Source organism: Condylura cristata, unplaced genomic scaffold (genome assembly GCF_000260355.1).
Source record: "Condylura cristata isolate star-nosed mole 26May11 unplaced genomic scaffold, ConCri1.0 scaffold00012, whole genome shotgun sequence".
NCBI classification, from domain to species: domain Eukaryota; kingdom Metazoa; phylum Chordata; class Mammalia; order Eulipotyphla; family Talpidae; genus Condylura; species Condylura cristata.
The window spans coordinates 22,750,547-22,776,492 of NW_004567113.1; the positions used below are offsets into that span (position 1 = coordinate 22,750,547).

Sequence of the window (25,946 nt, forward strand, 5' to 3'; positions counted from 1 at the left end):
AGCAGAAGTTTTTTGTAGATTAAAGCTTGAAGATTATTCACTTGTTAAATATGTTTATATTTCAAAAATTACATTTAGCTTAATATCACCTCTCCTCACGCACATTTAATGTTGCAAATTTAGGCATACTTATTAGAACTAAGATAAATCTAAGTATTTGACTTTGATAAGGGTTTGGTGACAGTAATGAACAGGGCATAAAATTTTCTCTTTTAGTACTTTTCAGATTAAAGGTAATAATATGAATAAATATGGAATAAATATGGAGGTTTACTAAGGAGGTCTTCTAGTTAGAAATCATAGAATAGGTGGTAGCAATGAACTTGCCTTTGAATAAATATAATCCCCTGCTGAACCACATGGATTCCACAAGATCAGCATACATTTTAGGTTGTAGTGAGTCTCAGTTACACTGCCTATAAAAATTTCCCAGGAATATCTGCCTACCTGTTTTCTTTCTAGTCTTTGTGCCTTGCTAATCCCTTGTCTATTTACAGGTGACACACCTCGAAAGACATAATGTAGCATGATAATCCCACAGGATGCATTGAATAGATCCTGATGCTTGTTGAAATGTCCCCATTTCTCTTTTGTATGAAAGTGACTCCAGATGTATCTTACATATGCACACATAATAACAAAATTATTGTCAGACCCAAAGGGTTAATTTTCATTAGATGGGATTGACTATACTATGCAAATAGTGTTGTTATTACATATTTCTAATCTCGTAAAATTTCCCAACAATATTAATTATCAACCAGAAGTAATATGGAAATTTTTGTTTTCACTTCACTTTTTATTTATTTATTTTTTTGGCTCAGACAAATCATACTACTGAAGGCAGAGATGTGATAAATATACTGTTAATCTTCATGTTAATTCGCCAGAGAAGCAGATTAGCTGACATTAATCCAGAATATTACCTCAACAGATAGCAGTCTATCGTGATCTCTATAACAGGTCACCTCTCTTTTTCATCAGTAGCAGCTACAACTATTATCCTCTGTTGTGATGTAAATTTTGTTCATGGACCCAAAAAGTAATTTCATTAAGAACAATTTCATTTATAAGTGGCTAACATTTGCAGACTACTTGAAATCTACTAGGCACTTGTTACACCCACAGATTTCCTCCAATCCAAAAGCAGAGAATTCCTTTGAAGCCTTTTTTTTTTCAGCCAAAATGACATAAAATGGAGAAGCAGTTACATAGAATTACAAGTAATTCACATGGGATAATTTATGAGCATTCCCAGGCCCCAAAATAACTTACCACATGATACTTAAAACAGCTGTATTAACACTAACAAACAGTAAAAGCAATAGTGATATCATGTGATCCATACATAGCCTATTATGCCTATTATGTATAAACTATCAATAGTTCCTGGGAAAGGAAATAAATCCCCTTCAGATATCTTTCAGTTAGTAAAGTCAAGTGCTAATTGTCAGTCTTTCATATGAGCCACACGGCATAAGTTGAACTTTTAAAAAGCAGGGGTGCCTATAATGTTACACAGAACTCTCAGAAATCCTGTGAGAGTGGTCCCCTTGCAATCTAAATTTTACAGATTTAAAAGAATCTTAGGAGAGGAGAAACAATATCAGACTGTTTTTAATTGACTGTCCTAGGGCTCAAAATCAACTGGATGGACAGGGGTGCACAATTTTCCCTTTTACTCCTTTCCAGACCGAAGTTAATACCATGAATAAATATGCAGTATAGTTTACTAAGGAGGACTTCCCTTGCTGGTTGGGAACTCATTGAATACTTTTAATATTTAAGCTCTGTGACATAGTATCACTGCTTGATTATTTAAGAATTAATATTTCAACTCTTTTATTTTCTAGAAATTAAATGTAAACCTAAAAGCTGTATGCATACTGCTTATGATTCTTTGGTTTCAAATAACCAAAACTCAATTGACATCACCATAAGTTAAAAGAGGAAATTTACTGACTTAGCTAACTAAAATTCTAGGGAACTAAACATGACAAAATTGAGGTTAAACTCAAGTCCCACTTTAATCTCGGGTCACATCTTAACTCCCCTCTCCTCTGTCTTTACTCTTAGCCTCCTGCTCCTCCCTCAGGTAGAAAGACCTGCAGTGATATTCAAAATTACCTCACACAGTGATATTCATATTACCTCACACAGAGATTCTACATTTTCATGTTTATGGTCTTAATCAGATGTCCAAAGAGCGATCTCCTGAGCTGCATATTCTGACATCTTAGAGAAAAGGCAAGATGGAATAATGATTTAATCCACCATTATACTCTTTACTTAATTCCTCTGTGTGTAGAAAATGCATAAAACTCCTAGAGGAAAAAGTACTAGTCACCTAAGTTTTATTTTTGAAAATAGTTTGATATGAAGACAGGTGTGTTAAAGTAAGCACATTTAAGAAGGATGCCTCTGCTTAAGAGGGTTGGTTTAAGAAACCTATCTGCCCAGGGATATACTATATAATGATAGACTTCTTATTCTCCTGACAAGAGAGACAACATATCAGGTAATGTCTGTCCTAACAGAACCTTCTTATCGGACTGCCATGTCCTAAAAACTCAGTCTATTTAGGTTCAGGCATTTCTGCTATAAGAAATGTTGGCAAGAAATCCTGAGAACTCTAAAAGCAATGAAAACTCAATTCATTGAACATAAGTAACTACCATGTATATTAAGTAGGTGAGTTACATATTATATAGATAACACTGTAAATACTGTATATTGAAATATACTTTTCTTTCAATCCCAAGAGAATAAGAGTTTAGTGAATTTAAGGTTTATTTCTCAGTTGATTTCTTCTTTTGCTTTTTTTTTAACCCCATGCCTTGGTGACGCCTGCCACCTGAATTATCTAGCATCTTTTTCAGCATCTTTGTGATTATTTGTATTCAGCTGTGGCTTATAGACTGACTTGTCAGGTAATTCAGTAGCTAGTACAGCCAATTTTATTAGAACTAATGATGCCTCCTGCAGATTAATATTTTTACTTTTGTTTCTGATTTCTCTCATTTTTACTCAGACTGTTGCTCTTCAAGATTCTTTGTTGAAAACATCACATTTGTTTATACAGCTAGAAAATGTATTTAACATTGGCTCCCTCTGGCATAAATTGTTTACTCCACAGAAGATCTCAAAATTTCAGTGCCAAAAGACTGGCTTTCAGAATAACCTTCACTAAGACTTTTTGCAAATAAACCATACAAAATGAAAACAAAGACCTTTCTAGAAAATTTATTTTTGTTTCTGTTTTTTTTTTGAGAATTTTTTTTAAAGAGAAAAAAAAAGAGAGTCATATTGCATCATTTGCAAGTTCCAGAAAAAAAGGATAACTTCATCACACTCTTTTAACCCTTCACTAATCAGGGGTTTTAATGTAGATTCAAATTAATGCTTTTTATAAAGAGGAAATTTGCTTTTCACTCATTTATAATAATAGTGATTTAGGTTTTAGGACTTTCCTTAACCTGATCTTCAACATCTTTCATGAATTTTCAAGCATCTTTTCCTATTACTTACCTCTGACATTCCTATACTGAATAAAAATTGGAGCAATGTCTCATGGTATCCAAATAAGATACACTCCCACAAAGTGAAAAATGGCCCTCACATTTTAAAGGTTACAAATAATTTGCATAACTTGAAAAATTTGAAGAGCTTTATAATTTGTTCCTTGTCTATAAAGCAATTTTGTGTAAACATGTCTTCATAACTAGTAGCCTATTCCTTCCTCAAATTCTACCGTGAATGAAAAATAAACTCCTTTTACCCAGGTCACAGTAGTCACAGACACTTAACCAGTCTTGGTTAAGCAAAGTCATATTTTTAAAAAATAGGGTAACTGTACTGTTCCTTACATAAAAAATTATAAGAGTGCATATGCAAGGTCGTGTGTTAGATGAGTTTTGTTCAAGGATAAGTTATCGTGCCAATGGCTATGAGTTCAATGTTTATGACAATACAGTATATACCCAAAAAAGAAGAAATTTGCTGGTTTTCATAAATTGTATCAGTTCTTTGAAGAGTTTGGATATCAACCCATTGTCAAATGTATGGTGTACAAATATTTTCTCCCATTCAGTATGGTGCCTTTTTGTCGTAGTGAAGTTTCTTTCCCTATAGAGCGTATTTTTCTGCAGTGCAGAAGCTTTGTAATTTGATATAGTCTGAATTGCACGTTCTCTTTTGTTTTCCTGCTGTTGGAGATGAACCCATAACACATGACTGAAGGTTCTATCATGCTGTGTTTATGATTCTTTTATGTATTGTAGTTTCAGGTCCTACATCCAAGTCTTTCTTTGAGCCCCATTTTTTGTAGGATTGCTTTGCAACTCTTTACTTTGAGCCTGTGTATATTTGGCGCTCAGGTGCGTTTCCTGGAAACCGAAGAAAGCTGAGCTCTGCTTTCAGATCCAACCAGCCACTGGATAATCTGACCGTTAAGCTTGATTGGTAAATTTGAACACAGTCTAATTTATATTGGATCAAATTGATTCTGTTAAAGTATTATTCTAGTGTTTTGGGGAAGACAGTTTTAAATGAATTTATTTTTCTAGTGTTTGAATGTTCAGTGTCTGAAAAAAAGAAAATTTGAAATAGATATTGATTTCATACAATAGTTTTTAACTGGAGCAAATTATTCTTTAGTATTTTCTTCACTTTTCATCTTGTCTGTTGGACAGAATACTAACATTTTAGACAGTTTCTATAAAATTGCTTCGTTATTTTGAATAATACCGAGCAGATTTTTAAATTTAAAATCAAGCTGTAAATGTCCTTGTCTTAGGAAAATTATTGTGAAAACAAGGCCATCTGCTGAGGTACTACAGTTACATTTGGCCCTCAGAGTATGTTTTAGCACTCAGTTGAATTATACACCCACAAAACAAGTTCACCTTGATCTTTTACATTAAATATGAAATATCTCAAGGATAAATCTAACATAAATCTGAACCTATGACGTTTCTATCTAAAGAAAGCAGAAATAAAATGGGACTTTGGTTTTGATTACAGTAAAATATTACAGGCACCAGGAATACAAGTCTTGAGGCTCTAACAATCCGGAAGAATGGCAAACAGCGCTTCTGAACAGAATCAAAATCACTGCTCGGCTGCTAACAGCAGCAGCTCCCTCCTGGAGGGCAACTTCCCCACCCTGACTCTCTCTGGAAAGATCCGAGTGACAGTTACTTTCTTCCTTTTTCTTCTCTCCACCACCTTTAATGCATCTTTCTTGTTAAAACTTCAGAAGTGGACTCAGAAGAAAGAGAAAAGTAAAAAGCTCTCAAGAATGAAGGTGCTTTTAAAACATTTGACCTTAGCCAACCTGTTGGAGACTCTGATTGTCATGCCTCTCGATGGGATGTGGAACATTACTGTCCAATGGTATGCTGGGGAACTCCTCTGCAAAGTTCTCAGCTATCTGAAGCTTTTCTCCATGTATGCACCAGCCTTCATGATGGTAGTTATCAGCCTGGACCGCTCGTTGGCCATCACAAGGCCTCTCGCTCTGAAACGCAGCAGCAATCTCGGACAGCCCATGATTGTCTTGGCCTGGCTCCTCAGTAGTATTTTTGCTGGACCACAGGTAAAGCACTGCCATGAATTTGTTAAGCTTTGGAGCGTGTAAATTTCCTATCTGAACTTACATGAAGGCCTGTCTTGTCAAAGGCAGTACCATAACTTTAGTAGTTTGCACTCTGGAAGTCAAAAGTTAAGTTTCATCCTGTGTCTGCTCTGTGACCTTGGGCAAATTTCTCAAGTACTGTTGAGTTTGGTTCCTTCATTTATAAAATGAAGGTAATGACTATTTTATACAACCTCTGTGATAGGCTGATTAAATGAAAAATGTGTTTAATCATTTAATAGTCTCTGGTACATAGTAAATGCTTCCCCCAAAAGTGGTTATTTTCAAATCTGAACTCATCTTCATTTTATTCTTCCATCGATTTTTCCTTTACTCTGATTGGTATTGATTCTAAGGTAGCTAGAGAGAATCTATAAGAATTATGAACTTTCTAAAATAAAATAAAAAGTATTTATAACTTCATATTTGGGATGAGTTGAAAGGACACTTCAAGCATTCAGTCACTGCAGTCTAGGTGATTATTCTTGATTAGAATGTTGTCCTGTGGTTTGCAGCTGGCTGGGATTGAATAAAGAGGAAAAGCAGAAAAAATCTTGGACTTTTGGAAATTTGAATATTTCCTTGAGTTTCACTTGAGTTATCTCAAAGTAAGTCAGACTGAAAGAAATTACTAGCAATAGCATGGGACAGTTGGAATAGGCACTGGTTCTCAAAGAAGGAGCCGTCTCTGACACTTTCTTCACCTGAAGAAATCCAATTAATCAACTTGCAGAATTTCTCTTTCAATATTCAGGTCTCTGAAAAAAAGGACAAACAAAAAATTTAACAGATGAGGAAGCTGTCGCTATCCTTTAAATGTGCTACAGCATGATGAACTCAGGGCAATGGATATAGATTAGAGAGAAACAAAGAAACCTTTGTGGATTATCTGACTAGAATGGTGTAACAGGGAATGGATTATAAGAGAGATGTTAAAAACAAAAATCAGAGCTTGGCAACAAGTTGGGTTTAATTAGATAATAATAGAGCAGAATAAAATTGAGACCAAATGTTAAATACCAAAGAGATTGACTAATAAACCCACTGAAATGGCGAGGTAAGGTGTAGTCATGGCTGAGTGGTGAAGGCGATGGACTATTGTCTACCTGTGTTTAGTTGCTTGTTTGAAAGGGATTGGAAAGTAGGCAATGAAAAAAATATTTTTCTTATGAAAGCTAAAGTATTTGCTATAGGACAGGATATTAGTAATAGAAGGTCTTTGTGTAAATAAGCTTTAGAAAGTATGAGGTTATTTGAGATACTGACATAGATAAAATTCTAAACAGAAGTAGAAATAAGTTAATTTTAGATCATTGAAAAAAGAGTCCCCAATTTCACTCTCATTTAAAGGGCTTTCCCAGAGGAGAATATTTAAAAAATATTAAATTATTGTTTTCATTTAAATATTTCACAGCAGCAATAAAAAGATAATCCCAAATACCTGACTATCTTGATGTAATAAAAACAAAATGTAAAACTTACTCTGAACTGTTTAGAAACTTCTTGTTATGGCTTGACCTCAAATACATAACTCTACCTGAAAGATTCATCTGAATATGGACCACAGAAAATGATAGTACTATTTTATTTTATAATCCGAATGACTCACCATTTAACTTTCAGCAGCATATTAAATTCATAAAGCACTTGGTTGAAGGTTCCTGAAAAAGTTGGCTTCCACAGTCTTACTTGATATTTACATTAACTCTCTGAGAGTAAATGTTAATGTAAATTAACTCTCAAAGAGTTAATGTAAATGTAGTTAATGTTAGTTTCATTTCATGTGTAAGAGGGTTCACAAAGAGTGAAAACAATGACATGTAAACCATTTGAGCAGTAACCCAAAGTAAGACATCCTTGCTACATAGAGACACTGTCTGACTTTCTCTTTTTTTCACACACCAATATTTGAGAAAAGATTCTCATGAAGTAAACATCCGCTCAGGTCTGTTTCATGCTGCAGTGTTGATTGTAACCAATGATGGGCACAGTCTGCTGATTGAAAGGCATTTGTTGACTTTTCCAGTGTCTCTTGGCCTGCTGGGTCCATGTCTTTTTACTAAGTCCAGTTTTTATTAGAGGTTTCAGCCCTGTGACTAATGCCGCGTGCATTTGTTGGGGGAGGAGATGAGAGAGAGAGGGCTTTTCATTTCTAGACTGTGACATATGTCCTTTGTGTTTCCAGCTTCTGCACATGCTATGGATAAGCCCCTTGACAATGGCTCTCCTGTTAGTGCTAATTTATGTGAAAAGGGAGAAAGATTACCTTTAATCTTTATCCTTTGTGTATATGTTTACTTTTTAGCATTTAAGGAATTCAGATCTTGGCTTAAACAACCAACAAGGTAGTTGTCACAACTCAGGTCTGGAAAACTGGGGATTGATGACATTTTCCAAGAATTCAGAATGACCAAAATTCATATTGGTCACTTTATTTTCCACCTTCCTGATTTAGTAACCTCAAAACATACAGTCTATGATAGGCTGGGATCTATTTTCAGAAGTTTCAGGATACTGCAAACTACTAACTTGAAACCATATGCTAGCCAAAGGCCTTTTTTAAAAAAGCAAAATTCTATGTAGAAGCCCAATAAGTAGAACAGACATAGGTGAAACTGCTCTGATTAAACAGGGAAAAGGCAGACGCCTTCCGCTGGAACATTCTCTAGCCCCAGTCATAGTCTAAACCTCAACTCTTTCCACAACAAAATTTGAAAGACAATGGGATAGCAGAAATAGCATGGGTATTGAATTTAAGCAAAGTTAATTCAAATTGCAATACTTTGTCTTACCATCTGTGTGACTCCAAGCACATTACTTAAGTTTAAAAGGATAATTTTAAATAATAAATTATAAAAATAAAAGAAGTTATTTAGTGTAAGACTTTTAACCTAAACACTCAGTTAATGCTCTTTCCTTCCTATTTCCTTGTTTTTCATCCTTCCATCCTAAAGAAAAATTTTAAGTCAGTAGTGACAATAACAGAAATTTGAGAATGAAGATGGATGTCTCTTTAAAAATATAGCAAAGAAAACTGCACTGTGAAGGTTGATCATTTCAAACGTCTCAAAATTACACCATTGATTCTGATTAAGTAAAACACCAGCAACCTGCAACCTAGTCAACAAACGATCTTCTTAACTCTGATGTATGTGCCAGAACAGAATAATTCAAGTCTAAGAGGCATTATTTCTAAAAGTAAGAGAATGAAGGGAGGCAGGGAGAGAAGGACACAGAAGGGAGGGTGGGAGAGGGAAGGAAAGACAGAAAAGAAAAAAAAAAGGCAACAACACGTCAATGAAAGGAGATCTTATTTTAGATATCTGTGGTTAGGCTGGTAAGTACATGTTGGGAGAAAAGCACTTTTTAATTGGGTGTGTCCATATCTAATTAAAAAATCACATGGTTTCCATGACAGTCATCCAAGACCACAAGGATTCCAGAGTAGCAGATTATTTGCAGAAAGAGTTCATGCCACTAGAACTTATCTGTGGTAATACGGGCATTAGCATATTGACAGTGTTTAATTCTATAGTTAACCCAGAGCTTCAGGCAAGATGTATGAGCCATTCTTCAGTCTTTGGTGTAAAGATGTGTGGTCTGAGATGTGTGGAGACTTGCCTTGACACACTGAATTTACAAAGCTAGAATGTACTGCTGAACATGACCAGATTAAATGTACTATGCATCATATGTATATGATGTGTACCATTTGCCAAGAACTGTACTTCAACAGTAGTAGCAATAAGTAAAAACAAAAAGGAAAACAATAATGGTCATGATGGTAAATGATCACTATTGAAGACAAATACCTGCCAGGAATTGTGCTACATGCATGTGCACACATTATTTTATGTCAGTCTCTCAACAACCCGTTTGGCACAATTATTATCCTGTTTTCTTTAAGAAGTAACTAAAGCTAAGAGTGGTATGACCACTTGCTGTATACTTGCTGTATGACCAAGATTACTGTCTAGTAAGTGGAGGTGTGAGCTCTTAATGTCCATTCTACACGAGACTGTGAAATAGTGTCTATTTCTTTCTGTAGGAAGACAAGAAAATCTCAGATTGAGAATAGATGGTCAAGAGAAATTTTTTTAAGTGCTATACATTTGTGCATATATACATGAATATTTATGGAAATATAAGTTGAGTGTCTCCAAAATTTTATAATAATAATGGTTATAATTTATATGTGTGTATGCATATAAATTTTACATGTGGATATAATATATGTGTGTGCATGGATAGATAGATCAATCGATAGTTAACTAAATGCTAAATCTTATTCTAAGCATTTTGTAATATTAACTCATTTAATTGTTATGACAACCCCTAGAAGTAGTTACTATTAACATCTCCATTTCATAGATGAGGAAAATGAAATGTCTTCTCAAGATGACTTTTAGAAAATACTAGGTAATGGTCAGTGTGGGGTACACTGAGAGTTAAAATAATTTTCTAGGATTATTCGATTCTGCCATTGACTTTAAAGAAGAAAGATTACCCTTGTTTATGACAGTATAAAGCTAACATTGATGAAAACTGGAGATAGGGGTAAGAAGGAAGAAGCATAAAGAAATTAAAGAGACACAATCCAGAGCAAAAGAAACACTGGAAGTTTAGTGGATCCCAAAATTAATCACTGAAATGAACGTGGCCTTGGAATAAATAATAAACTACAGAAGCAAGTGTGAAACAAATAGTTTATCACAATTAAGATGCTGAATTTCATTAATGCTTTACTATACTTCTCACTCAGAAATTATCACACAATCTAGGTGTCATATATGTGTTAACGACCCCCTCCCACATCATAGTTAATCATCTTTTTTTTTTTTTGAAGATTTATTGATTTGTGCATACAAATTGGGTATAGGCCAGAGGTACAGGGGTTGAGAAGATTCACCAGAAACATAGTGGGGAACAGACCAGGCAAATCGCCTGAAACACATTGCTGAGCAGAGCAGAGGGCCAGACAGGAGAGGTTCTGCTGTGACATGTGGGTCAGCCCCCTGGCTGGGAATCAAACTCATTCCAAGGTGCCTGGCAATAGCTTGATAACTCTGTGACTTTTACCCCTGCACCACCAAGGAGCCCCTATCACTCATTTATATGGAAAAATTATTGAGCATTCACAGACATAGAAAATAACCCAAGTCATACCAAATAATCTAAAACCTACAACCCTAATATATAGTAAAAGCAAGAACAACATGATATTCTGAACCAGCATATGAAGTAGTTTTCTGGAAAGGTGCTTGGTGTCCCACTATCAAGCTGCAAAAAGAAGTGCTGAAGGCTAGATCCGTAGCTTTTCCTCTTTTGTTGCAAAATAAAACTCTAGTTAGCAAAAAATAGATGCTAACTTTTTATTTTTATAAAAGTATACTAGCTTGAACTTTTATTAAAAATTCCATATTATGACTAAAATGTGAAGGTGAAAGTGTGGTTCAGTGCAGAGCAGAAAGTCAAATTTGCATAATCTGGTTTCCAATATCATTTGGGAAGATGAAGAGAGAAATAGTAAGGACTTTAAGGACATGTAGTTAAGAATCAGGCTCTATGTGAAACAAAGACTTCAAATTCCATCGTTTATCAGCTCAAGTTCAAAAATGAATTTTAAATAACTTCAGGTTGTAAGGAATGTTCATTTTCTATTTTGGCAAAATCTAGTTCTGGATCATAAAATAGAATTAACTTGAGTTTCCTGACTTTAACGTTGATCATATGGTCATTTGGCGCCCTCTAGTGGATTAACTTAAAAATTTTGGGGGGCCCTGAAAACTGAAAAAAAAGAATTGAACTGAAAATCACTATTTTGTTTACAAATTTTTAAAAAGTTTACAGTTTATGCCATTTATTTATATTTCATTAAATTATAAGAGTAAACATGTATTATGGTTTGTTTTTGGTTGTTATCTTTACTTAATAAACATGCTTATGTTAAAGCCACCCTTTTGTTAAAGAACTGTATTAGGTGTTCTCTGTTACAAAAGATGAAGTAGATATAGCCTGCTATCAGATAATTAAGGACTGGGGGGGGGCGGTTAGTACATATGTGACACCTATTTTCTGTGATAAGATCTGAATTAGAGGAAAAGTATTGTGGAAGTTCAGCATCTATAAGGAGTAAAATAGTAACTTTACAGTAGAACCATAATTGTTGAAGTTAGTTAACAACTTCTGCTTCCTTATATAATGCATTGAGAGGAACTCAGCATTAACTGAGTATTGCAAGGAACTTGAAAATCAAGTATTCTCAAGTTCCTTGCAATACAATTTACGACAATCAAGTTACAGGAACTGTAAAGTTATTATTTTCCTCCTTGTAATGAATAATTATCCTACATAGATACTTTGAAATGATGTAAATACCCAGTTTTTGCTGGATTTTTTAACCATACATTCACCATCCATTTACAATGTTTACTTAAATCACATTATATCATTTATTAGTCACTACTTTCAGTATTCTACTTACAGTTATCATCTGGCTTGAGCAAATTATATAGTCCTTGTATTATCCTTGTACAATAACAAGGAACTTTTTCCTCTCCCAATTTATTTGTTGTTGTGCTGCAATTTATAACAGTGTGGACTCATTCTTACCTTAAATCCTCAGCTGATCATTTTTCTGCAATGTTGAAATAACTTCCAAAAAACCACAATCTTTTTTTAGAAAAAGATTTATTTATTTAGACATACAGAACTAGTACAGGACAGAGGTGCAGGGGCAGTGAGAGGATTCACCAGAGAAAGAGTGGGGAGCAGAACAGGCTGACTGACAAAGTACACTGCTGAGAGGAGCAATGGGCGGGTAAGGAGAGGTCTGCAGCGCCATGTGGGTCACCTCTGGGATAGGTGGGGATGAACTCATGCTGAAGTGGCTTTAGCTTTTTAGTGCTGTACTTTAGCCCACTGCTCCACCAGGGAGGGCCCGAAAACCACAATCTTATATCCAGGGGCTTAACAATTACCGTTTGCAAAAAACTTGGTAAAAGAATAACAGAATAAAGAAGACAAAACTTACAAGACAAACATACAAATACTGTGGGGAAAAAAATTAACAATCTTTAATTTGTTTTATTTTCCCATACAGTTATACATCTTCCAGGTGATCCATTTAGCAGACAGTTCTGGACAGACGAAAGGTTTCTCTCAATGTGTTACACACTGCAGTTTTCCACAATGGTGGCATCAAGCTTTTTACAACTTTTTCACCTTCAGCTGCCTCTTCATCATCCCTCTTCTTATCATGTTGATCTGCAATGCAAAAATCATCTTCACCCTGACACAGGTCCTGCAGCAGGATCCCCACCGTACGTATTCCTTAGATGTGATGTCAATTATGGATCAATGGTTTTGAAACAACAGTGCTCAAAGCACAGTAGCATTACTCTCTGCCAGTTCCTGTCCTAAGCAGCTTACATCTATTAACTCACTAGTATTCAAAGTCACCCATGAGATAATACTTTAATTATACTTTTATTATCCTCAAGTTACAATTTAATGGGTTCAAATAATCTAAATTTATACAATGGTATTAAAGCCGAAATGACAATGCCCCCCACTTACCCAACATAAGCACTGGCAGATTGTTCCTGCTGAGTCATTCCATTGTTGTACCAAAGACATGATTTTCTAAAATAAAGCAAAATACAACTTTGTACTTTGTAGTAAGTCTAGTAGCCAATGGGCTTGTGTAAATCAAGCTATTCTGTTTCACATTCAAAATACCTGTTTGCACCCAATACAACTGTCTGTGTGTGTGTGTGTGTTTGTATACATGCATGCATGATGAGTATGTGAAATACCGTTGAATATAAGGTTGAATATATAGTAGTTGATATTTCCATCTAAATAGCCCGTATGTGGTTGTGCCTTTTTGGGTTCGATATCTGGTACATTCTCAAAAACCATGCAAAGTAAACACGGTTATTTTGCATGATATCCAAAAGGCATGCACCAGCAGCATAATGTATGTTATTCCTGGCACAACTTAACAAGAAAATTGTCATGGCACGATCACTGTCAGTAACCACTTTCAAATCATTACTATGGGTAATGATTTATAAATCACAGATACTTGCCAGCATGAAATGATATTTGATAGTTCCTAAAAAGCATATTGTATTGCAAAATAATTTGCTTTCAAAATCTTATCCTAGAGATAATCAGTTCTATAAGACATATCGGAAGAGAGTACATTGTGAATAAGAAAAATATCCCCACATGAAGATCAATCTAAAGACAGTTGAGCTATCCAAAACATGGAAAAAATGAAGGAGAATAGTTAAATAATATTTAATCTAACCTTTTCATGTATTCAACAAGTAAGTGCTGATTTAATCTTTTATGTATTCAACAAATAAGTACTGATTACTAGTCTGGCTCGAAATTGTGCTAGATAAGGCTATGCTACATAAAACTGCTTAGTAACTAGCCTGGGTTCATAAAGTATATAGTCAAGCAGAAAAGTCAGCTAGTGAAAGATATCTGACCACAAAAAGTGATCGTTCCAAAAACGTAGAAGTGCAGCATGCATAGGAGAGTCTATACTTTTCCATATTCAGTCAATTGTGCTAAACCTGTGTTTACCTTTTTAAGGTGTTCATTCTGTAGATTGCTATATTACTTATATGTCACAACAGTTTACAGATACTAAGGACTAATCTTAATTAATCATTTAATTTTAACTCCATAGTGCAAATTTAAAACAGTGGGAATATAATTAATTAATGTGTGAAAACAAAACAAGGTCCATAGTAAATGGTGTTTTGATTTGTGTGAATAAAAGTTCCTACTCAGTCTATTCTATACATTATTTATCTTAACATTTTTAGTAAAAAGATAAGTATATAATTAAAATATCATGAATGTAAATGTTTTCCTTCCTATTTTTACTGTTTAGTGATCTTTAATAATAAGTTACAAAATGGGCACAGTGGGTTAAAGCGCAGCACTGAGAAAGCAACTTCAGCATGAGTTTGATCCCCACCCCAGAGGTGACCCACATGGTGCCGCGGACCTCTCCTGACCTGCCTGCTGCTCCCCTCAGCAGTGTGCTTCATAAGTCAGCCTGTTCTGTTCCCCACTCTGTCTCTGGTGAATCCTCTCGCCACCCCTGCACCTCTGGCCTATACCCCAGCTCTGTATGCATAAATAAAATAAATCTTTTTAAAAAGAAGAAGTTACAAAATTACTATTTCTGAACAGTATTATCTATTCCCCTCAAAATTTAAAGTATTTGAAGTGAATTTTTTATTTTAAAATAGCAGTTTTGGGACTATGAATTACAACAAATTTTGAGTATTTTAAAGCTTCAGGTTTTTTCTTTAAAGAGCTAAATTCAAAATTTCATGCAGGATTCTATTAAATTCAGAATTCCATTAAATTCTAGTGAATTTCTTCATAGAGAACATAACACTGAAACGTAAAGGACATGTTAATATGAAAAGTGAAGTTATTTTGAATATCCCAGAAAGAAGATAATTTTGGCCAGAACCCTTCTATTATTCTACTTTCAGATATATTTACACATTGAATATTGTTCTGTTTAAATTCAAATTTTAACTCAGTTCAAACTCATTTCTCTTAATGTTTTAAGAAGTTGAGCACCTCCATATTTTTTTAAATATGCAAACAGCTTTATTATGTTTGCATAATAAAGCAAACATGTTTGCTTTATATTTGTTTAATAAAACAGATCATTATTTTTTTTAAAAAGGGAAGGGGGGGCCCTCCCTGGTGGCGCAGCGGGTTAAAGCACTGCACTGAGAAGCTAAAGCCACTTCTGCATGAGTTCGATCCCCGCCTGCCCTGGAGGTGACCACATGGCGTGGCAGACCTCTCCTGACCCGCCCGCTGCTCCCCTCAGCAGTGTACTTTGTAGATCTGCCTGTTCTGCTCCCCGCTCTGTCTCTGGTGAAGCCTCTCACCACCCCTGAGCCTCTGACCTGTACCCCAGTTCTGTATGTACAAATAAAATAAAAAATCTTTAAAAAAAAAAAAAAAAGGGAAGGGGAAAAAAATGATGCTTGCACAGACAGAAGTGGGCAGAGAGCTGCCTCTGAAAGTGAAAGTTCTGGGAAAAGAGATGTCTGCATAGACACAGGCAGGGTGGAGAGCACCCCATATTTAAAATCCAATTAGTTTGATGGAAACTTAATTTTTTTTTAAAGATTTATTTATTTATGCATACAGAACTGGGGTACAGGCCAGAGGCGCAGGGGCGGTGAGCGGCTTCATCAGAGACAGAGTGGGGCGCAGAACAGGCCGACTGATGAAGCACACTGCTGCGGGAAGCAGCGGGTGGGTCAGGAGAGGTCTGCCACACCATGTGGGTCACCTTGGGGGCCGGGGATGGAACTCATGCTGAAGTGGCTTTTGCTTCTTAGCACTGTGCTTTAACACGCTGTGCTACCAGTGAGGGCCTGGAAACTTAATTTTTTTAATTTATTTATGCATACAAGAACTGGGGGACAGGCCAGAGGTGCAGGCAGTGAGTGGCATTGGGTGTGGGGGGAGGATGGTAAGAGGATTAGCCAGAGACAGAGTAGGTTGAAGAACAAGCAGATACACTGAAGTACACTGCTGAGAGGATCAGCGGGTGAGACAGGAGAAGTCTGCTGTGCCATGTGGGTCACCTTCCTGGCTGGATGGAACTTGTGTTGCAGTGGCTGCCTGTAACTTCATGATGCTGAGACTTAGCCCCTTGCACCACCAGGGAAGCCCTGGAAACTCAATTTTAAGAACATTACCAATGTATCCTGTTTGCACAAAGATGGACAGATATAGGGCCAAGACTTTAAGCAAGCTTTGCTTAATTTAAATTAGTTGTCCAAACAAATTTTAGTGATATATTTGTCTGCTTCTTCGCTTCTTTAAAGGGAAAAACTGATGCTTTATTGCTTCTTTGTCAACAAACCACATAAACAGTTTGCTATAGTCGTTCAGTATGTTCTACATTTTATGGACCTCCATGAATACAAATTTAAACTTGTTTTTTCTCTTGCTAATCTCCTTTGTGTCAAAATAGGTGAGGGAGAAATCCCATAAAGTTTTCCCCTACATTTCAAACATACTATTATTATTATTATTATTATTATTATTAAAAATAATGGAAATGAAAAAAAAAAACCAGTAATCCCACTCCTAGGTATCTATCCAAAAGACACAAAAACACTGATTGAAAAAGATTCCTGTACCCCCATGTTTATTGCTGCTTTATTTACAATTGGAAAAATAATGGAAATGTCCTCCCATTGTTTGTTAGTTTGAATTAGTGACCATTTCTTCCTTTTTATCCATTTTGGTTTTATAATAAAACTGGTATTTAAGCACCTGCTCTTTTCTCTAGTAGAACTACAACTGAATCAATCCATGAACAATATCCCAAGAGCTCGGCTGAGGACCCTAAAGATGACAGTTGCATTTGCCACTTCGTTTACTGTCTGCTGGACCCCGTACTATGTCCTGGGGATTTGGTACTGGTTTGATCCTGAAATGTTAAACAGGGTGTCAGATCCAGTAAATCACTTCTTCTTTCTCTTTGCTTTTTTAAACCCATGCTTTGATCCACTGATATATGGATATTTCTCTCTGTAATTGATATCCTCCATAGAATATCATAGTAAGAAAAGACAAAAGTAATGAATTTCTACATTTGGGAATGATAAACACAAAATGTCCCCCACAGCTGCATTAAAAACTCAAGGTTTAAAGTTTTCGATCTTATTCTTTAAGAAATCACATTGTCTGAAATGCAAATCAAGGAGAAAAAATTCTTGAGAAAAAAATAATAAAACATGTTGCCTTCATCATAAACTTCTAAATTAATCTCTATGAACTATGGCACATTATATAGGTTCCTAATCACTTTTTCCTTGAATAACAATGTACAAATATTTAAAGCGGCCAGGGCCTGAGGCCACAGATGCCAGAAAGTAAGACTGACAAAGTATAACACAGTCTTAATCTCAACATTGATGTTTTGGGGAGAGCTCTTTTTCAAAAGGGTTTCGCAGCATTTACCACCTTAAGCTACAATGATCTACAGAACACAAGGGCATTATTTTCCATGCCCATAGATCAACTTGTGCTTGTGTGTTAGAAAAAAATCTAACATTTTTCTTTGGTTTCAAATGTTTTCTGGTGTTTGGTTCTAGTGTTCAGAAAGTTACCCACCATCCTCTCCACTAACCTGGCAAGACTTAATAATTTTTCCTTCATCCCATTCTTTTCCTATTACAGGTCATGAAGTGCCTTCATATGAAAGGAAGTTAGGATTTCAACATAGGAGTAGAACATTCCTCTAGGCTGGATAGTAAATGGAATATGTGATTAACTTTAGGAATAATAAGTGTTTTAAAATACAATTAAGAAAAGACCTATACTTTTTATACTGTATGTATAATATAGCCTCTTCTTAATATGAGTGATTTTTTCTATACTCTGATTTTACCAAGTCCATAATCCACAAGTCATTGAAAATAAATAAATTAATAAAGGCACAAGCCGAAAGTTATTTGATTTGTAAAAGAAATTCTGGAAACAACACAACAATTTTGATATATACAGATCAATTAGCAGAGTACTGAAAAAAATGAAAGGAAAAACTCTACAAATGTGTAACTAACACTTACCCGCCATGATATATCCACACAATAGCTCCCTTAGAGTATGCCTTTTTATATGTGGTCCATGAAAAAGGGAAGAGGATGAAAATAATGGAACTATTAATACCCACTGAATGAGAAAAATATATAAGGGAATTAAAAGAAATTCAACCATTTACTAACATTAAAAAAATAATAATGTATAATTGTATTGATATTATATATGTAGTGCCACACAAAAATAAAATGTAATTTTTTTAAAAAAATATTTATTTATTTATGCATACAGAGCTGGGGTACAGGTCTGAGATGCAGGGGCGGTGAAAGTATTCAGACACAAGGTGGGGAGCAAACAGGCAGATCTACCAAGTACACTGCTGAGGGGAGCAGCAGGCTGTCAGGTGAGGTCTGCCACGCCATGTGAATCACCTCCCGGGCAGGCAGGGATGAACTGCAGAAGTGGCTTTAGCTTCTCAGGCGGTGCTTTAACCCACTGCACCACCAGGGAGGGCCCAAAATGTGATTTTTAAATATTTCAGGATATGTAGAACTGTAAAAAGTAAATTGACAAATAGACTGATGGGCAGGTCTTGCATTATTTCTCTCTTAGCATACATTCAGTTTTTGTTTTTTTTTTTTTAAGATTTTATTTTATTTGTACATACAGAACTGGGGTACAGGCCAGAAGCTCAGGTGCGGTGAGAGGCTTCACCAGAGACAGAGTGGGGAGCAGAACAGGCAGATCGACGAAGTACACTGCTGAGGGGAGCAGCGGGCGGGTCAGGAGAGGTCTGCCACTCCATGTGGTCACCTCCGGGGCAGGCGGGGATCAAACTCATGCAAAAGTGGCTTTATCTTCACAGTGCAGTGCTTTAACCTGCTGCCCCACCAGGGAGGGCCATACATTCAGTTTTTAGTGTTGTACTGTAGAGTGTATAAAAATAAAAGAGTATATAGTGTTACAAAGATTAATTACTCACAGATCACAGAAGAAAGAGTTGGAAATACAAGGGCAGTCCCCTGTTCCATCTCACAGCAAACGAGAACAAAACAGCGAGCATATATTTTACGTATTTTTGATATATTTTTATTGAAGAAACATTGGTTTATAGCACTGTGTGAATTTCAGGTATGCATTACTCATATATTTCCACATCAGTTCAACATCATGCTCACCACCAAAAGTCTAGTTTCCATCTAGCACCATACAGTTGACCCCCTTTATCTCATATCTAACTCCCTACCCCTCTGGGAACCACCATTTTTTTTTTTTTTGTAGCTAGAAGCTTCTTTTTGTTTTGTTTTCTTTGCTTTGTTTAATTCTTTATAGTCCATATATGAGTGAAATCAAATGGTTTTTGTTTTTCCCTGCCTGACTTATATCATGAAACACTATTCTTTCAAGGTCCATCCATGTTTTCACAACCAGCAAAAATTCAGCTTTTAAAAATAGCTGAGTGGTATTCCATTATGTATATATACCCTGTTTTCTTTACCCATGAATAGACATTTAGGTTATTTCTATATTTTGGCTATTATGAATGATGCTGCAATGAATAGCAAGATGCCTATATTGGCTGAAATTAGTATATGCAGCAAAAATTACTAATTTTTTGAGAACTTAAATTTAAGTTGTTGCTTTGATAGTAGCCCTGGAAAAACAAATTGAACAACTTCCTAAAGACTAAATTTCATCCATACTCTGGTTATGAATAGGATTATCATACTATAAGATAATGAATAGGCAAGAACCCAGAAAAAAAGATGATGTGCTCAAAAAAAATTTTTTTCAAAAGTTGTTTTCCTCATCACACACATATACAAGACACAATCAAAGGGCTTTGTTAAATATGTATTTAATGATTGTACCTCAGTTTGACTCTTATATGTTCAAGAAACTATACTAGATAGATATTATTTCACACAGTTTTTAATACATTACTTTAAGGGCTAGTCAATATCTTTAATGCTGGGTTCTTTAACTTATAGCCCATGTACAAAATTATATTTCAATGCAACTACTTTTCTTTTATTCTTATTTGTATATTTTATGCATGTTATGCATCACCATAAGAGTTTATAGGTAGAACTAGACTGCAAGAGACTCACGTCACAATGAAGGCTGAGAATCCCTAGTAGATAAAAATGTAACAGAATGTACTCATGTTTTACATGCATATGTTATATGTTAAATGTTAATATTGAAATTGGGTTGTTTCAATTTGCTTAATAACCATTTTCAAACTTAGAAACTGTTAAGTTTCCAAAAGTAAAGGAAAACTTGGTAGAAATAATCTGACTATTGTGATCAATACATTATAAAGCAGGTATGGATTTAGACCAAAATTCATAGATCAGATTTTTTTTAAATCTGACATTTAAATATACTCATTAGCATTTAATATGCAATAGTCTAGTCATTTACTCTATTTCCAGTCATACAAAAGATGAAGATTTTTTACCAAAAAAGAATGTATGATTTGCAGAGAGAAGCCAGTATAATCAGTAATTAATATTCTATCTCTGTTGTCGCCTTTATTTAGTGCATAAAATTGGTTAAAAATTCTATTTCCTCTTGCAATTCAATTTAGCAAAGAACTAGCATGAATGAATGACAATGATTTAAACAAATATTTCACTAACTAAATTTCATCTTAAGAAATTACTGAAAAAAGTACTAGGGCAGGAAGTTGTCACAAAAACTGTCTTTCAGAGGCCATAAGTCTGTGTAAATGAGTTAGTAATTTCCTCAAAAATGATTGGGTCTTCAGAACTTATTTAATAGTAACAAAGAAATAATGTGTATAAGCAGTTAAAATATATATAGAATTGCATCTATTTTACCCTTGGCCTAATTTCAACCATTTCCTTGGTCTTTTCTGATTACTATAAATTATATCCACAGGAAACTGAATAATAGTATTCAGTTTATTCTCTATTTAAAATTAACTAATTTAATTATCAACTTAAGTATTATGCCTGTTAAGTTATTTATGTGCCTTAAATTGTAATTCTCCGTTACTACCAAATTAATTTCGTTTGTCCATTAATTGTGCTGTTCTGTTATTGAAAGTTAACAGTGTGTAGTCAGTTAATAGTATTTGCTGCAATTCCAACTTCTTTGTTTGAATTCAATTTCTTTGACTATGATTATAGATGTTATCATCAAGGGAAGTGTATACAGAAATTTTGTGTCATATTTTTAAGTTTTAAAATATTTTAAAATAAAATTAGTTTTCTATGCCTTTAGAATGTAACTATGCTTTCCTTCTTCTATACATCTATATACATACAGTATATGTCTGAACAAAATGAAGGAGAATCCAGCTCAAAGTAAAAAGAAAAAGAGTAAAGAAATCACAGAAATCTAACCAAACACTATGCAAAGCAACAGAACAAGCAGTTCTCTAAATTTGGAAAAGTTTTACTGACATCTAAAGGAAGGAAAAATAAACGTGGACTAAGAAATGTAAAAATCTGCTCACCATTCCTCTGATATGGGCAATAGGTACAGATAAAGCTATCGGTAAGTTATCAAAATAGTTCAAGAATATGCTGTAGTGTCACAAAAATGACCACTTAAATTACTGCTTTTTTTTTTAAGATTTATTTATTCATACAGAGCTGGGGTACAGGCCAGAGATTCGGAGGGTGAGAGGATTCACCAGAGACAGAGTGGGGAGCAGAACAGGCAGATTGACGAAGTACACTGCTGAGGGGAGCAGCGGTGTCAGGAGAGGTCTGCCACGCCATGTGGATCTCTTCCAGGGCAGGCGGGAATCGAACTCATGCAGAAATGGCTTAAGCTTCTTAGTGCTGTGCTTTAACCCACTGCGCCACCAGGGAGGGCCCAAATTACTGCTTTTTTAATTCACAGATTAAGCATCCTTTTCTCTGAAAGGATTTCATTGTTCTATGAAATTCTTCTATTAAAATTGAAATATTCCTCTTTTGATTAGAATACTTAAGTCACTTTGACACAGAGTAACAATCTCTGTTTTCAACTTCGGACAGAACTTCAGAGAAGGGGTTCTTTCCACATCTATTTTAACTTAGAAGTTTTGTAATATTAAGTGCATATCTCAAAAATTCTAACTTCTACCAGAGCAGATATATTTACTATACAATTCAAGCCAAATGCATATAATCACATATAAATTCATTGGGGGAGTCCACATTACAACAATATAAAGCACATAGTTCAATTAGCAGTAAAAGTGGGGAGGGATATGAATCTTTGGGAAAGGGTTGGGAGATTGGACACAAAGCTTGGGGGAGAGGGGACCTGGTTCCATAGAGTTCCTGGCAGTTGTCCATCTGTAGTGCAACAGGTACAGGTTTCATGGACTCCACCTCCACTCCAGATACTGGAACTACTAATTCCATCAATAACAAGGAGAAGCCACTGGGACGTGAGGGCGGAGCTGAACAGCCAGGTTAGGATAAAACCAGACATGTGGGCCCTGGAGGTCTCTTGGCCTGGTGGTTCGCAGCTGGTCCTTTGGCTCTCAATCAGTTTTCAGCGTGTGTGGCTAACTCGACAGGACCTCACGTGCACCTGTCCGCCCTGGCTAATGTGCATGGGTGAGCACACTCCCCAGTAAGGCCAACAAACAAGTCAGCAGAGCACAGTGCATGTCCTGCAAATAGCTGCAGCCCACTACTTTGTTTCAAGTAGAAGCTACAAGAAACCCCAGGAGGGTACAAATATGCACCCCACTCCCTGCCTTGGGCACATTTCCTGTTTTTCCCTGTGAGTACAGACCCTATATATACCCATCAGTGATCCTAATAAACAGACTCTAGACTCCAGATCCCAGGCTCCTGCTTCATTCTCTTGCGTCTCCAAGTCTCCTACATTCAGGCAAACGTAGTGGTCAGCACACCCTTCTGTGGGTTAGCAACAAGTGTGCTGGTGGAGTCCAAGTGAGCAGAACTGGTAGGACTCACTTGGACTCACTTCTAGTTTAACTTGTATTTCTCTCCCTCTTTCCCTGGGTTGTTCTTTACCTTTCTCCTTGTAAATAAATCCATTATTGAACCTTTTTGTGTGTGCCCATATGACTGAATCTTAAGCGCGGGTGGGGACCCACAGACAGGCAACCCAATTCACATTGGGGTGCCCTGTAACAGTAGGAAGGGGATGGTCATTGAATCTTTAAGCATCTCAGGTTGACTTAATTCAGAAGGCAGGGTCTGTCTGCACAGCCAGGTTTTTATTTTCCCTTCCATTGACATATCTTATAATCAATCTTTTTAAAGTGTTACAGGGCACCCCAATGTGAACTGGGTTGCCTGTCTGTGGGTCCCCACCCGCATGCTTAAGATTCAATCGGATTATGGTCACACACAAAAAGGTTCAATAATGGATTTATTTACAAGGAGAAAGGTAAAGGAACAACCCAGGGAAAGAGGGAGAGAAATACAAGTTAACTAGAATGTCCTACCAGTTCTGCTCACTTGGACTCCACCAGCACGCTGAAAACTGATCAAGAGCCAAGTGACCAGCAGGGAACCACCAGGTCAAGAGACCCCCTCTCCCCCCAGAGTCCCCATGTCCGGGTTTTATTCTAAACTGGCTGCTCAACTCTGCCTTCACTTCCCAGCCGGCTTCTCCTTGGTATTGATGGGATTAGTAGTTCCAGTATCTGGAGTGCGAGCAAAGTCTATGAAACCTGTACCTGTTACAAAAGGAGTGATTGCTTTTTAATTGAAAACTTAAGGCGCTCTATCTCAATTGTGCCATCTCTTGACCAGTTAGCATCATTACAATTTCAGTACATACAACAAGTTTCCAAGAAACAGTACTCTAGGTCCATCTTTACTGTCTGGACTTAATAGAAACCTCTTTATAAGCAAGTCTTGCTTTCTTGAACCTTTAAAACACGACTTCACATTTTAATTCCCCTAAACTCTATTTCCTCAAATTTCAATGTCAACTCGTTTCTTATTTGGTGGTCACTTCTTGGATCACCTGGAATGTAAATTCCAATGCGTTAGATGAGAGGCCTTTACTGTATTATAGATACAGCAATTAGCTCTATGACCTTGACCAAATCACTTACATTCATTAGAAGTTACTTCTAGTGCAGAGTAGTCAAACCGGTTGACCTGACTGTGATTTCTAACTCTGAAAAAGCACACGACCGCATGAATCTGTCAATGCCTGACATACAGTAGGTGCCCAAAATTATTTAACATACAATGTCTTAAAATAGAATCCTAGGCTGGAAGCCTGGATTACCAGATTTTTATTTTTAAAATAAAGGGCTTTCTTCTTTGTGTTACAAAACTCAGAGATTTTGCCACGCAATGCCGTCATTTCGCAGGTCAATTGAATCTTCCGCGCTCCTGCAGAGTTAGAAGTAACTCAGAGTTGAGTGTTCTTCTGTTGACGTCTGCAGGACGCCGCACGCCATTCCTACCTGCAAGGACGCCCTTCCCGCGGCCACACCCTAAACTGAAACCCGGATGTTCCTCCTTACTGACAGGAAGGCGCGGTGGGCTGCACAATCATTGGGACCGCCCCCTCCGGTGACGTCACCGCCCCTGACCCCCCGCGGTCCCTCCCTCTTCTCTGCCTCCCGGTAGCCGGCGGCGGCGTCTTAGGGTACAATGGACGCTTCCCAGTCGGCGACTGCGCCTCACGGGGCAGAAGCGTCCTGCTCTTCCTGGGGGGCCGGCAGGTGAGAAGATGAATGTGGGCGCCAAGCAAGGAGGGAGGCGGGTGGGAGCCGTGCGTCCGCTTTTTGTTTCTGTCCTGTGGGCGGCCAGGGATCCCGCGAGAGGCCGCGGGGCTGACCGGGGCGGCCCCCAGAGGCAGGAGTGCGCGCGGGGTGGGTGTGGCGGCGTGGACCCGGGGCTTCCGCGGCACCCCGGCTCCTCTAAGGAGAAATAACACCCTCGCCTCTTTCAGCCTTCAGTTCCGGTTGGGTTCTGAAGTGCGCCTTCCTCCCAGTCGAAAGATCGGGTGGAGAGTTCTGGCCTCGGACGCCTGCTGTGCGCTTCCCAGACCCGGGTGGAACACTTTCCCCCTCCGCGCTAAAATGAAAGCTGAGCCCTCTGCTGTGCGTGATCCTCCACTGAGCTTTTGAAAACTATTACTAGAGGGAACTTGGTATGAGGAATCAGTGGCCGTCAGGACACCCTAAGGCCTCAGCTTTGACTCCAGTTTAAAAAAAAAAATATGCAAGGGGTAAACAGCACCAGTTACCTACCAGTTCTTACTTTCCAGTTGATGTTTAAGTTCTTCACGTTTGTTCTAGTCTTACAAAATTAGGGGTAGGGAGGTGTTGTGTAGCCTCTGTTTCAGTCATTGCATATAATTAATCAATTGGATAGTTATATACAGTACTACCAGTAGACACAGCCAGGACACACTACCTGAATACAATACTCCAAAGATGAAAGTGATGAATATGATATTGTACCGAATGTGATACTCTCCCATAAACCTGTAGCGGTTTTTGTTCGCTTCAGATTGAACAGATACTTTTGGGACCATGGTATTGCTTGCCTGCCTTTGCCAGAGCTGGCAGATGTGATGCGAACTGTGCTCCACCCATTATTTAAAGCATTTTGATTTCCTTGCAGACCTTATTATAAAAATGATTCTTGAAACAATCCAGTAGGGTGAAACTTTCAGAAAAGGCAGAGCTAGTTATGTCATTAAGTGATAGAGTTGGTAGAAT

At 36.8% G+C, this 25,946-nt stretch overlaps 2 protein-coding genes across 4 annotated transcripts in view; both read left to right on the top strand.

The window, feature by feature from the left end:
- The first annotated feature begins 5,035 nt into the window (after nt 1-5,035).
- GNRHR (gonadotropin-releasing hormone receptor) lies at nt 5,036-17,323 on the top strand. 3 transcript variants are annotated; one of them, XM_004681261.1, is made up of 3 exons: nt 5,036-5,596; nt 12,738-12,957; nt 17,001-17,323. In XM_004681261.1, the coding sequence occupies exons 1-3, from the start codon at nt 5,078-5,080 to the stop codon at nt 17,243-17,245; spliced, it is 984 nt and encodes a 327-aa protein (XP_004681318.1). In that variant the 5' UTR covers nt 5,036-5,077; the 3' UTR covers nt 17,246-17,323. The 3 variants fall into 3 exon arrangements, with proteins under 3 accessions (XP_004681318.1, XP_004681319.1, XP_004681320.1); XM_004681262.1 differs by having other exon boundaries at nt 5,078-5,596; nt 12,866-12,957; nt 17,001-17,243; XM_004681263.1 differs by having other exon boundaries at nt 5,078-5,596; nt 12,866-12,957; nt 16,998-17,136.
- Nucleotides 17,324-24,817: 7,494 nt separating this feature from the next.
- Nucleotides 24,818-25,946, top strand: part of UBA6 (ubiquitin-like modifier activating enzyme 6) — a 67,533-nt gene continuing 66,404 nt past the window's right edge. Inside the window, exon 1 of the mRNA XM_004681264.2 lies at nt 24,818-24,941. Within this exon, the coding sequence (XP_004681321.1) occupies nt 24,871-24,941 (71 nt within the window). The 5' untranslated portion in view covers nt 24,818-24,870. The remainder of the gene's footprint in view (nt 24,942-25,946) is intronic.